At 40.8% G+C, this 13,634-nt stretch overlaps 1 protein-coding gene across 2 annotated transcripts in view; it reads right to left on the bottom strand.

Annotated features, from left to right (window-relative positions):
• LOC144048935 (A disintegrin and metalloproteinase with thrombospondin motifs 12-like) overlaps positions 1 to 11,958 on the bottom strand; it is a 28,040-nt gene extending 16,082 nt beyond the window's left edge. The window contains exons 1-5 of one of the 2 annotated variants that reach the window (XM_077561434.1): positions 11,741 to 11,958; positions 9,780 to 10,129; positions 1,787 to 1,964; positions 733 to 917; positions 93 to 176 (exon numbers count right to left, since the gene is read on the bottom strand). In XM_077561434.1, the coding sequence (XP_077417560.1) occupies positions 93 to 176; positions 733 to 917; positions 1,787 to 1,964; positions 9,780 to 10,129; positions 11,741 to 11,855 (912 nt within the window). In that variant the 5' untranslated portion in view covers positions 11,856 to 11,958. The other variant, XM_077561435.1, reaches the window with a different exon arrangement.
• Positions 11,959 to 13,634: the final 1,676 nt, after the last annotated feature.

Genomic DNA, 13,634 nt, shown 5'->3' with positions numbered 1-13,634 from the left:
CAAGTCAATCAATATATATATGCCTAATTCAAATTACATAACAGGAAATAAATTTGATTTAAAACAAGAAAAGACCCCATCAGTGTTTTTACCTCTTCTCCTTGTAGTAGAATCAGACGAACCAAGAGGACATGGATAGCGTTCCCAATGCTAGCGTCGTGGAAGATACCCGCCACCTTACCAACATACATTTCAAGGGGAAATAATATTGAAAGCTTTAAAATAGTTGAGTAACTGCCATCAAGTGAAAAATGAAATAACCGGGTAGAGCTATTGTTATCTGCCTATTTGTGAAAAATGTTCATTACGTGATCAGTTAGGCTAGTTGAAAAGCGCCCGGTCATTCAACTTGTGGGACGTCCAAATGACAGTTGATGGGCATTCAATCCGATAACGAATTACGCTAACGAGTCTCGTTGAAATTCATTGATGAGAGTGTTCGAACAATAACAACAAATATAACATTCCTGCTCTCCATTCATACCTGGGCCTTGTAACACTAACGAGTCACATGACACCGGGGAGAGAGAATCGCTAAAGGGACCCAATTTGGACAGTTTCACATAGGGGTGCAGTCACTTTTGTTGCCAGCCATTTAAACATTAATGGCTGTGTGTTGCGCTTTTGAGGGGACCGTAAATGTACAGTATAAAAGCTGTACACGGACTAGTTTATAGTGTAGCAAGAAAAAGAAGACGAAAAAGTGACATTGAAACTTAAAACAAGTCTCACCATGTTCATGATGGTGAAGATGTAGGACTCCACATTGTCGCTGCCGTGATATTCGATGAGCTTGGAATCGGCCACCACCATGGTCTCCACCCAGCGTTCCCTGCTGACCGAGCGCCGGGAACGAGGCTGCGTCGGCCCGTGCTCCCTCTCCCACTCCTCCCTCTCCAGCTGCACAGAGTCGCCATCTGAGGCGAAGATGGGAAAACTGTTGGACAGCCCTGTTCAAATTCCACATTGTTGTGATATGACGAGGGTGGGAGGGGGTTGTGGGGTAGACATTTTATATCTTCAGCATGCATCAAAAAAATAGCATTGCAATAGCAATATGTGGAAAAAATATTAAGAATGAAACTGCTCATCTCCTTTGAATTATATTTGCATGTTCTATTAAGTACAAGTGCAACAGTGAAAAGAAAAATTATATACCAAGAAAATCGCTATGGCATAAGGAAAAAAAGAGAGCTAAAATTACAAGAGAAAAAAAAAGTGTTCTTTATTACCATAATAAAATTAATAAAATTCAAAATAAGTCACGATTCCATGCTCATAAAATTAACTTTTTTCCTCATAATTATATATATATATATATATATATATATATATATATATATATATATATATATATATATATCACACACTTGTACATACAGAGATACTACATAAAAAAAAAAAATTCTAATAATATTACAACTTTTTATTCTTAAAAAAAAACTTTTTCTCTCCATATGACAACACAATGGTGAGTTATTTCTTTTTGGTGTTGTATCCACGTGCCACATACACACAGCGTAGTATGCCGTGAGAAATTATCCAACTCCACTTCATTCACGTCTTAAAAGTATTTCTTTACTTTAATAAATCTATTTTTGTTCATCTATTTATGCCAGCACGGCTCCCATTTTCACTTAGGTGTGTACTCACTTTTGTTGCCTGTGGTTTAAACTGATTTACGACTTTATTCTTGCAGCATAATATTAATTTCTCTTTTTACTGTGGCCCTCATTGTCCTCTATAAACAAGTGAAAAGAGTGTGAATCGGCAATGCGACAAATACCTGTTACTCCGCACGGGCTGGGCGTCTGTCTACCCTCGGCGCTACGTTTTTCCCTCTGCGTTACCGTGGCAACCCTCGGGAAGATGATGTGTGGTTCTGGGGAACCTGCAGGATCACTTTGAGATTTAGGGAGCGGCTCGATGAAAAAGTGTCCCTCAGGCAGGGAGAAGAAGCCTCTCTGTTGGTGGGAGGGGGGGGGGGAGAAATGCATGTGCAATGAGGCTGATATGTGATTCAGAGTAATTTGATTTATTTATTTATTTTTTTACTGTTTTGACACAGCTTGGTTACATGATGCATGTTTTACAACAAGAAGTTTAAACGCTGCCTCAAGGCACCAGCAAAAAAAAAAAAAAAAGTGGCTTCTCACTCAGTCAGTTTCATCATCATTCATCAGGTGAGCTATTAGACAACCCGCCCTTTCTCCTTTTTTCCCGCAGGCACATTCTGTCTGCAATAAAGAAACGTCTTGCCAAGTATGCCATGCAAGTTCTTACTGGTGTTCAAGCACTTTCCTTTTTTTTTTTTTTTTTTTTTATACGAGCACACAAAAGTTCATAGATGCGCCTTCCAGAAAAACAAAGTATTCCGGACACACAAAAGAAGGTTGTGGATATTTTTCTTTAGGGGTGGACTTGACACTTTGTCTTGGAAATCTTTTTCACCTCTGGCCCGGGCTGAAGGCGCTCTTCATTAAATTGATTGTGTGTGAACGTTCAGGTGTATGCGTTTTGTGTGTTAAGTTTAAACAAGCCTGAACTATTCAGGGATGAACTCCTCCCTGTCTTTAAAGCCGCTTGCATGAAAGACAGACAAATAATGCTGAATGAGAGCATATAATATGATCCAATAGAAGTGTTGTAGCAACAATGCTGCCTTTATAAAGAGAATCATTCTCACTTTTGATTGACATTGTCAGACAATGCAGTTTTGCTGTTTCTTGCATCTGATTGGCCGGTTTTTCCAGTGTGCGAGGAGCCAAAAGCAGCTGTGAAAAATCAGGCCATGAGCTGCATCCTGCAGTGCTTTGGTTATGCACAGTTTTCATTTCTAGGTCATCCTGACCATTTTTGTAAGGGGGGGGGAGAAAAAATCCCCAAACATGTTCATTCAACATTGTGCAGTGGATATCATTTTTCCTTTAGGGGGGGTAGTTCACAGAGTTCATATGGGGAGACGCAGCCCCCTTTGGAATTTGTTAACCCACCTGTTACACTGAACTTTGTAAAATGAGCTAACGTGACAAAAAAAAGAAGAAAAAAAAAAAGAGTCAGCATTTTTCCCCAAAAAAAACTTTGAGACAATGCTCCAATGCTCAGTGGTTACAAGACATGATTAGTCAACAATTTCACGCATTCCTAAAACAATAATTAGTTATGATGCCTATCCCATAGAGCTTATTCTCAAACTTTAGTATGCGCATCACTAGTGGTACAGGGGCTCCCTCTAGTGGCATGTGAAAGAATCACTGAATTAAATGTGTAAGGTTTATAACATGATTTCATTATTTCTTATTTAAATAAATAAAAATGATGGAAACATTCCCAGGACACGCTGGACAGACTACGTCTCTCGGCTGGCCTGGGAACGCCTTGGGATCCCGTCGGATGAGCCGGCTGAAGTGGCTATGGAGAGGGAAGTCTGGGCTTCCCTGCTAAAGCTGCTGCCCCCGCGACCCGACCCTGGATAAGTGAAATTGAAGACGGAACGGAACGGACGGATGGAAACATTTTTTGGGGCGGATTAGAAACTTATGTTCGATGTTGGTGGCTCCACTGTACGGAGATGCCTTTTATTTTGCGTCCCCACCCAAAGTGAGAAGAAATCAAATAGGGTGGAAAAGCTTTGGCGAATGGCCTTTGGCTACAAGCGTTGATGGACTCATCCACAAAGCATGTAAGCGGATACATCCCCAGTGAAGTGACGGCCGTTTCCCAGAGGCTTTGTGCACAACTCGCAGCCGATTTCACTACTCTCACACACTCTTTTTTTTGTCAGCACGTTCTCACGTTAGCAGATAAAGCTCCCAAGACAAAACACATACAAACACCCAATATGCTGAAGGAAAAAGGGCACCTAGGTTCCTTGCACGTTTCTTGGTGTTTTGCTGCTGTCTTACCTCCGTGCCATCTCCTATATACGTGCAGCGTTTAACTTGCAAAGAGCAAAGCAGGTAGTGGAGTGCAGACGGTTCGGGGTAGGAATTCCACAGGGAGGCCCATCCAAACATGCATTGCTCTGCGTGATTCATATGATCTGCAAAGCGAATGTAGGTCTGGGCTTGCGCGCTCTTTCATTTACACTACCTGAGCTCCGCGAATGGGTAGTAACGTTGTGCAAATATTTTGGTATACAGTAAAGTGAATTCAAAGAATGGTAGAGATGTAGCATTATACTGTATAAGTATTTCAGTTTTCCAGATTTTTGGTGTGGTTAAAAGGTGCAATTGTACAATTCAGAATCAGACAAAGTCCCCTCTCCTTCACTATTTAAGAACTTGAGTGCCTTTGTTCATGTTAGTGGTTATTTGGCAAAATTGCGACTTATTTTTACTAAACTAAAGCTAGCAGCTAGCTTGTATGCTTGTATGCTTGTAAGCATACTAGCAGCTAGCTTGCTGGTCGTTAGCTACCGGAGTTAAATATTTACAGCCACCGGAAGCTTTAAGGTTTGATTTTCATGGCTCAAACATGGAAAGAAGGCACAAGAAAGATGCAAGCTTATATGAAGAAACATCTTCTTTTTTTGGGGCGCACTAGCAGCATTTAATTGGCAGTAAATTGACAGTTGACCAAATGTGGTTTCAGCGCATTCACGGGGTTCAAAGCTGGAAGAAAAGCCTAGCTAGCCAGCTAGCTTGTATGCTTGTATGCTTGTAAGCATACTAGCAGCTAGCTTGCGGGTCGTTAGCTACCGGAGTTATATATTTACAGCCACCGGAAGCTTTAAGGTTTGATTTTCATGGCTCAAACATGGAAAGAAGGCACAAGAAAGATGCAAGCTTATATGAAGAAACATCTTCTTTTTTTTGGGCGCACTAGCAGCATTTAATTGGCAGTAAACTGACAGCTGACCAAATGCGGTTTCAGCGCATTCACGGGGTTCAAAGCTGGAAGAAAAGCCTAGCTAGCCAGCTAGCTTGTATGCTTGTATGCTTGTAAGCATGCTAGCAGCTAGCTTGCTGGTCGTTAGCTACCGGAGTTAAATATTTACAGCCACCGGAAGCTTTAAGGTTTGATTTTCATGGCTCAAACATGGAAAGAAGGCACAAGAAAGATGCAAGCTTATATGAAGAAACATCTTCTTTTTTTGGGGCGCACTAGCAGCATTTAATTGGCAGTAAATTGACAGTTGACCAAATGCGGTTTCAGCGCATTCACGGGGTTCAAAGCTGGAAGAAAAGCCTAGCTAGCCAGCTAGCTTGTATGCTTGTATGCTTGTAAGCATACTAGCAGCTAGCTTGCGGGTCGTTAGCTACCGGAGTTATATATTTACAGCCACCGGAAGCTTTAAGGTTTGATTTTCATGGCTCAAACATGGAAAGAAGGCACAAGAAAGATGCAAGCTTTAATGAAGAAACATCATCTTTTTTTTGGGCGCACTAGCAGCATTTAATTGGCAGTAAATTGACAGCTGACCAAATGCGGTTTCAGCGCATTCACGGGGTTCAAAGCTGGAAGAAAAGCCTGATATGACATGTTTTTCAAGCCTCATTTTACTATACAGAATACTTAGTATTTTATTAGTCATTCAAATTTGTTACCAAGCTTCTCTGTGTTGTGTCAAATTTACAAGGCACATTTAATTTCACTTTACAATGGCTTTAAGTAGATTTTTCAGGTATTTGTTTCAGGTATTTTTATGAGGTATTTTTCTGATGACTTTTTACCTCTAATCCCTGAAAACACATATCGATACTTCCTATTCCTTCCTTTGTCAAAATAAGCTTGTTACTTTTTCAACAGTTGTTTAAGTGACACCGTTAGGGAAAAAAATTACTAGTGCCAATCAAGGGGAAAAAAAGACTAGTTCCAATCGAAAATACTTGAATTAAATACTTGCGCGAGTTAAATCTTTGAAAAGAGGTCAGAAAATTCGACAAGGAGACATGTAGCATCTTGAAGGTCGTCTCTAAAGTTGTCTCAGTGGAAATGCATAATGCATACGGTTTTACACTTCCACCTTTCGCTATTGTTTTTGATCTCATGAGATGGAGTCACTCTTGAATAATTAATTAACAAGTGTTGCGATTCACTACTATGATGTAAAAAAGACATCAATAGAGAGACGTCAACCGTGGTTGAGACTGATTGATTGATTGATTTAGTGCCAGTAAAAAGTCACCATCTTCTGGCATTTAAAAATTCTTAGTTTAATCTAAATAAAACATAAGTAAAGCATATTCTTTTAGTTGTCAGCATTAGCTAATATTACATCTTTTGTTACTCCACAACTTCAGCAAAGTTGCAGGAACGCGTTTTAGGAGCGTAAAAAACTCCAGCCAATGTTTGCTACAGTAGCTCTTAAACAACTTTCAACATGTACCGGTACAGTAATATGATTTGTTTTCCCTTCTCTGTACATGCACTGTGTAAGGTAATAAATGGGAGTGTGCCATGTTATCAAAACGGGTATTGTATAAATCCACCCATCCATTTTCTGAAGCTGACGTTGAGCAAGAGGTGGGTATACCCCGAACTGGTCGGCAGCCAATCACAGAGCACACATTTAGACAAACAAGTAGTCACACTCACAGTCACATTTATGGACAATTTAGTCTTTAGTTGGTTCAAGAAACATATTCTGGAATGTGGGAGGAAACCGTCACACAAGCACAGGGAAAATTTGCCAGCTCCACACAGGAAGACAAGAGCCCGGATTCAAACCCCCAAACTCAGACTTGTTAGTGAGGCGGATGTGCTAACCATTATTTTACCATTTCTGCCGTATTATATATAACTTGCAGTAAAATTATGTTTCACTACAGGAGTTGAATCAGTACTTCTACTCTTATCAAATAAAAAATAAGATGTTTGATTGCTTTTGCCATTACCTGAATATTTGGGCAGTTTTCTGCAAAAATGAAAATCGTACACAAGAAAAGAATGAGGCCAGCCTCTGAATCCCTGTAACCTGGAGGAAGTGTGTTTTCTGTATGAGGTACCGGGACCACGGGAGGTTAGCATAACATGGGTCAGTGTTGTAAATACAACGGCCATGTGGAACTGCTTTACGGCGCTTTCCTGCTTCTGTGGGTTGCAGTGCAACCGGAATAAAGTATCTGCTGTTGGTGACCTTGTCGAACTCATTAGTGGGAAACAGGTAAAGGGGAGGGGGGTTGCTCATTATACAATGACCACCTTTCAACTTTCTGAGTGGACGATTAGGGGAGAATTCCTTTCTGGAGGGTCAAAAATTTTCTCATTTATCTTCATGTCAGAAGACAAAAAAATAAAAAAAAAGTATAATAGGTCTGAACTTGTTCGTTCTTGTTTAGCGGTGTGCCTCAGGGAATGGCCAAGCTTCGATGAAGAATGTCTTAGGGAAAGGAGAATCTTGAATTTCAGCGATTTTTCCACTCAGCAGTTGTGCCTGATTCACACGCACGCTCGATAATGGCGATGAGCTCAATTGTGACTTTTTTGTCTTCTTCTAATGAGAAACAGGCAACATCTGTGTTTATGAAATTGCTACATTTCATTTATCAAAAAGGTTTTTTTTACTGTTTCTTTCTTTCCTTTTAACAAATAGCCTATTAAGTGGGATACACAAACCGACAATCAAGCTGAATTTGAGCATTTCAGTTATTGAAATTTTAAACTTTAAGTAGCTATGTGTCTCTTTCACATGCTGTGTAGCAAACTTCAGGTTGCCCTCATAGTAGTAAATATGCAGCTGTAATACTTGACGTGAATTAAGTCAAAGTAAAAACTTTTTTTTTTTTTTAAGTTTAACTCTCAAAATTAAATCGCATTATCGTGGGAGATTACTAGCCTGGAAATCCAGACTCACTCACGGCTTTGCTGGAGAGTTTCATTTCTAAGGCGGGGCAAACCAGAGCTAACAGACCAATGAGCGAAGAGCGGATATGACGTCAGAAAAGTGACTTGTTGAAGCTTTTTTTTGGGGGGGGGGCATAGACGGAGTAAAAATCCAACATGGCTACTAATGACTTATGTCGTTGTTGCGGGAAAAACTTGAAGTTTCATGGTGTCATGACTCACTCTGTTTTGATATTCGAACAGCGTAAGCGAAGACGACGTCACGCAAATAGACGAATTTGACTGGCCGGCCTGTTTTCGCTTGGTGCCGAATCGCTGTCTATGGACGCCTGTCTTTTTCAAGAAAGTGGGCGTGGCTTGCCAACCTAGGAGATTACTGTAGTTACCAGAAAATATAACAGTTAACCTAGCTTCTTTTATTTCTTCTTTTTATTTTTCGGCAGTCTCGATGCTTGCGCTGCCTCTCACAGGTCAGTCTTGGTACTGCGACAGACATTCGATTTGGAGAAGAAGAATCACGAGTGTCGGGGAAATAACGTTATATGTGTGGTGTGCTTTGTTGCTGATTTTCTTGCTTCAGTCGTGTGTGGGGTATCTGACATTTTGAAAATCATTTAAGATGTTAAATATCGGGAAGCGCGTACCACACTTAAGTCAAAGCAATGTTACTTTTGGTTCCTGGGGCCACAGCTGGAAAGGTTTCCACCCCACATCTGCCTATAAAGTGGACTCTCTGGGGTTTTTTAACAACTGTAAACTTTCTACCACAGCAAAAATTCTGGATAATATATCAGAATGGATTCCCTGGAGTTTGGAGGAGGGGGATTAAAAAAAAAAACACTGGAATTCCATCAAGATATGAAATTTGAGTGACACGTATCTGGGCTGGACTACCGGGGAGCGTCTAAAGTGGGTCAGTTGTAAATAACGCCGCGGTGGGACCGTCTGTCATTAACTTGGCTCGGTAGTCAGATGTAGCAAGTGAGGCTCGGCGGGGAGAGACGACGTAAGCCCCGCTAACACAGCAGAACACTTGTTGCTGTGACACAATCAAATACGCAGAAACAGAACCAAGTGTGCCATCCCGTCACATCCTTGGTACTATTTCCAATTCGCCACTGTAACGTGAGGATACACAGCTGTTGATTTGCAATCTCCGGAGTGGCCATTTTGCTTAGCCGCTTCAACATGACGGTAACCACCTTCACTTGTTTTCTGGGGTTTGGTCATGTGACGTTCACAAGACCTTAGGCATTGTGATGCCATTTTCAATCGACAGCAGGTGGCAAAATGGCCGCCCTCTGAGATGGATAAAAACGTGGATGTTGCTGCTGAATTCATATTCTACAAACGTTAATATTATTCAGAATACTGTGTTCATACTAGCGGGGGCGCATAGAACATATTTTTTTTTACTTTACTTCCCCTTGATGCAGGTCAAGTTGTACAAGTAACGTTAACAGAACAGAAGGATGGACGCATGACCCTTATAACCTACACCTCCTTGTGTCAACCTTAGCTGTCCAAACTCATAAAACATGCTCCAACTCAAGCCATCCCTCAGGGGACAACAAACTAAAATGGTAGCAGTATTACGGGCTACGGCGACAGCGATGTAAGACGGGGAAAGCGAGACTAAGAAGGCGGGAAAGGGTCTCATGGTCAGCTGATGAGGAGCAGCAGCAGTCGTCAGCGAGTCTGCCGAGCGGCCGCTCTGCAAACAACGTCGGGAAGTCTTTGAAGGGCAAACTAACAGACAAGACACTGTCAGATGATATTCGGAGCCTTTACCGCGTAAGAGAGAACTAAAGCTAATTCTACCCCTCTTTTTAGAAGATCACAAAACATGGGAAAATACTGTGAACGACAACAGAAAATGAACTGAATGGCCATCCATCCATGAACTGCGAGGCAGATGTGCTAACCACTAGCACACCATGCCGGCCAAAAATAAAAATCTTTCCAAGAACAACAATGTCGTGTGTTCTTACCAGTCCATTACATGCGCTGATGGCAGCAGTCCCTTTCACACCCGAGACCTCCACGGTGCCGAGAAGGTGGCAGGACGACCCCTCAGGCGTCCGCCGACTTTCCGTCCGGTTGGCGCTTCCGTTGCGCCTCTCCAGGACGTAGTCGCTCGAAAGCAGCTTATGGTTTTCTGTCAAGTTGAGCATCAAAGCGCGTCCGGTGTAGTTGAGCTTGTAGTAAACCGGCCCCACCGCACTGAGGTCGCGCCTGACTCGCCCATTTTTAGAGTGGTGAGACAGAGAGTGGGAGATGAACTCGCCGTCAGCGTCGGTTCTCACTGGATGGATGACGGACCCTGGCTGAGGCGCATCAACTGGATAGTTGAAAGGTGGATAGTAGAAGTGTCAGATGAGATTATTATTAGTATGGAAAAAAATATATTTTGATAGGGGAAGTCAACCCCCTCAAAAATTCTTTTTTTTTTTTTTTTTTATGCACCACACACAATCACTTTTCAGGGAAGCAGGTGGATCGGAGCGGGGGGATATCAATTCTCTCTGCTCCATTTCACCTGCTCCCAATTTGAATGCAACACACCGTCGCCGGCCCCTCCTTCCCTCCCCAGCGTTCCGCCCTACCACGCAGCTGGAGGCCGCCAAAAATTCTTGACAATCATGTTCTATGCATCCCCACTTGTTTAAATTTGGTATTTTGGTAAATATTGCGTTGGTGGGATACGAGTTAAGCAGCCAAATCCAACCAGTTTTTATCACTATCAGAAGGCGGCCATTTTGCCACTTAGGTAAGAACCAATCATAGCTCAGCTTCAGAAAACAGGTGAGCTGCGATTGGCTTGTTTCCTGAGCCCTGAATAACTGCGATGTCATCATCAGTTGACAGCAAGTGGCAAAATGGCCGTCATGTCATGTTGAGACTAGTGAGGTCACATATAACATATTATGGTTGACTTCCCTTTTAAGAATGTAATACTTTATAATAATAATAATAATAATAACCCAGATGCACTCTATTCTAGGCTGGCAAATACAAAATACTTTGCTAAATACCAATACTGTCATTTACTGTATTTGTGCATTCATTGTTTTTTTTTTCAGTATTGTTCATTCGATTTGACATCATCATTGCTCTCCTTTTTAAAAAAATAAATAAATAAAAAAATGTTTTTTATCTTTTTTTTATTTTATTTTATTTATTTTTATTTTTTAAATATATATACATATATATACACACACACATATATATATATATATTTTTTTTTTGTATGTGGGTGAGTATTTGTATGTGCGTGCGTGTATTCATCAGTTCACCTGAAGCCCATTAAAAAAAAATCCCATACTAATAATATAATATAATAATAAATTGCCAAATGCAGAAACATCAATGTAAGTTATCACGATATAGTGGCTCTCGCTAACAGACAAAATTAAGTAACCAGAATTAGGTTAAAAAATTCTATATACGTAGACCATGTTTCTATAAATTTTGATATTTGGTTTTTATTTGAGGCAGATATTTTTTCCATTAAAATGTGATTTATGAGGAGGTTAGACCATTGGTCGATATTCAGAGTTTGTTTATTTTTCCAGTTTTCCATTTATTGGTTTTAACACACATGGGTAGGTCGTATCTTCAAAATCAAAATAATCAGTAAAGATGTGATGGTCGTCAGCCATATTTGTTGTTTATGTTTTGAAGTGTTACCCGGTAGCTCCTAGTAGAACATTCTAGACTTGCAAATACAGCACAAGGAAATGACAACTTCCTCACGTATCTGTAATTATTTCATCAAAAGGGCAGGATTAAATCGCTACTCTGTATTAATATGAAAAAATAGCTTAAAGGCAAAACACCTGGATTTGGTGGAGCAGCGTCCTCCCATGCCCCTCAGGCACTTAGTGCTCACTGAGTGCAGGGCTTACTTAAAGGCATATTGAGTTGAGGTGTGAATGAGCAGCACACTGACCTTGTCCTGCAAAAAGAGAGAAGTTCAAGTCTTCATGGCCGGCTGCCAGGAAGAAAACAAAGTGCTGCAGCAGCAGCAGCGGCAGAAGAACCGTGCACTCTTGCAACCATGGCATTATTTCATGGAACCAAACTCCCAAGCTGTGGAAAAGCAGTCCACGGGGGGCGGCTATACTGACTTTCTCATGACACGGAGGGGGCTCAGGAGGAGGAGTGCGTCCTGCCTCATCAGGGGAACGAGTGAGGCTGCACGAGGAAGGAGAAAGCTGAGGCTCTTGTGAGAAAGGAGGGAGGGAGAGAGAGAGGGAGGGAGGGACGGAGGAGTGTTCTTCTACTAGAGCCGGTGTCTGCTTTCCTTCTCGGAGGAGCAATGTGGAGATGGAGCAATTGGTTCACGGGCTCCAACCCTGCCTCAACTTGCAGCTGGACGATCCTCAGACTCACAGCTACGCGTCATGACGCTTATTGTTAGCACTACTGGTACAGCTGCACACATTCAGTCAAATAACTACTACTACTGATAATAATAATAACAACAACAACAACAACAAATTAGCAGAGTATAATGCATCATTTATCCATATGTCAATGTGTCAGAACATGGAAGTAAAAATAACCAACTGAGATCATGTGGTTGCACAAATGTTCGCACCCATTTAACTGACATGTGGCCGTGTTCACAGTTAACTAATCACATTCAAACTCCTGCCAGTATGTAAAGTGCCTAACCCCAAATGAAGTTCAGATGTTCTAGTAGGCTTTTCGTGACGTTTTGAAATTACCCAGAGAAAGAAGTAGTAATAAAAAAAAATGAATATTTTAAATGAAATGAAATGTTTTGATTTTGAAGACAGCTTGAGTTGATTTATATTTTATACATGCATATTATTCTTATCATTTTTATATTGCCAATGCGTATGATTTTGGACTTTAACTCATTAATTGCCATTGACGGCTATAGACGTCAAAAATTCAAAATACAAAAATTGTAACTATTTCTATTAGTTTAACATTTTTTTTCCACTTTTGCTAACAAGAGTATGAAAACCTAGAAAAAAAAAATATTGTAAATTTAGAACGGATATAAAATTTGTGATTAATCGTTAGTTAACAAGTGAAGTCATGTGATTAATTACAATTAAAAAATGTAATCGCCTGACAGGCCTAATTAGGACATAAATGGACCTCTACGGTTTCCCCATATCTTATTTCTGACAGTATGAAAGCATAAACTGCCACCCCCCCCACCCCCGAAATGTCAAACAAGAGATAAATTCAGCACAAACACATACAACATTAAGTTTATTTGGGGGTGAACTGCAGTTCCTGACTAATGTTACCTCATTCCACTCGCTGTGTTTTTTTCTTTTTCTGATGGGAAACTAGTTAAAGGGGGATTGTTGCTTATTTTTGCAACAAAGCCGCTTAGGGTGCTTAAGTAAAGTGTTGGGGCAGCATCACCGATTTTAAATTACAAATATGGTCACAAATCTTCTTGTGTTCATCTCTTGCCCTCTTCCTTCCTGCCCATAAACAATGACAAAAAAACAACAAATCCAACATTCAGCAAGAGCAAAAACATCCTATATACGCTCAACATAATCAGACAGAACTGCGATGTAGATGCTGTAACTGTTCCTCATAATTTGTCCCTCTTATGTAGCCAACTAAAGTAAAAAAAAAATTTTAAAACTCAGTATGAAACAGAATATATTTCCCTGAAATGTTCTTATTGAACAACTGTATCACTCCTACAGAAATTACTCAAACGGACCCCCACAAAAGCCCCCTGTTACAGTAATGTGAAGCAGACTGTGAAATGTCTGAACCTAGAAAATAATCGGGAGCTTTTGTTCGTCTTAGGTGGGATGGAGAGGCTTTTCCCCCCTCCACAA

This window comes from Vanacampus margaritifer, chromosome 3, assembly GCF_051991255.1.
Source record: "Vanacampus margaritifer isolate UIUO_Vmar chromosome 3, RoL_Vmar_1.0, whole genome shotgun sequence".
NCBI lineage: Eukaryota > Metazoa > Chordata > Actinopteri > Syngnathiformes > Syngnathidae > Vanacampus > Vanacampus margaritifer.
Note: the sequence above shows the minus strand (reverse complement) of the source record. Positions and strands in the feature narration are given on the sequence as shown.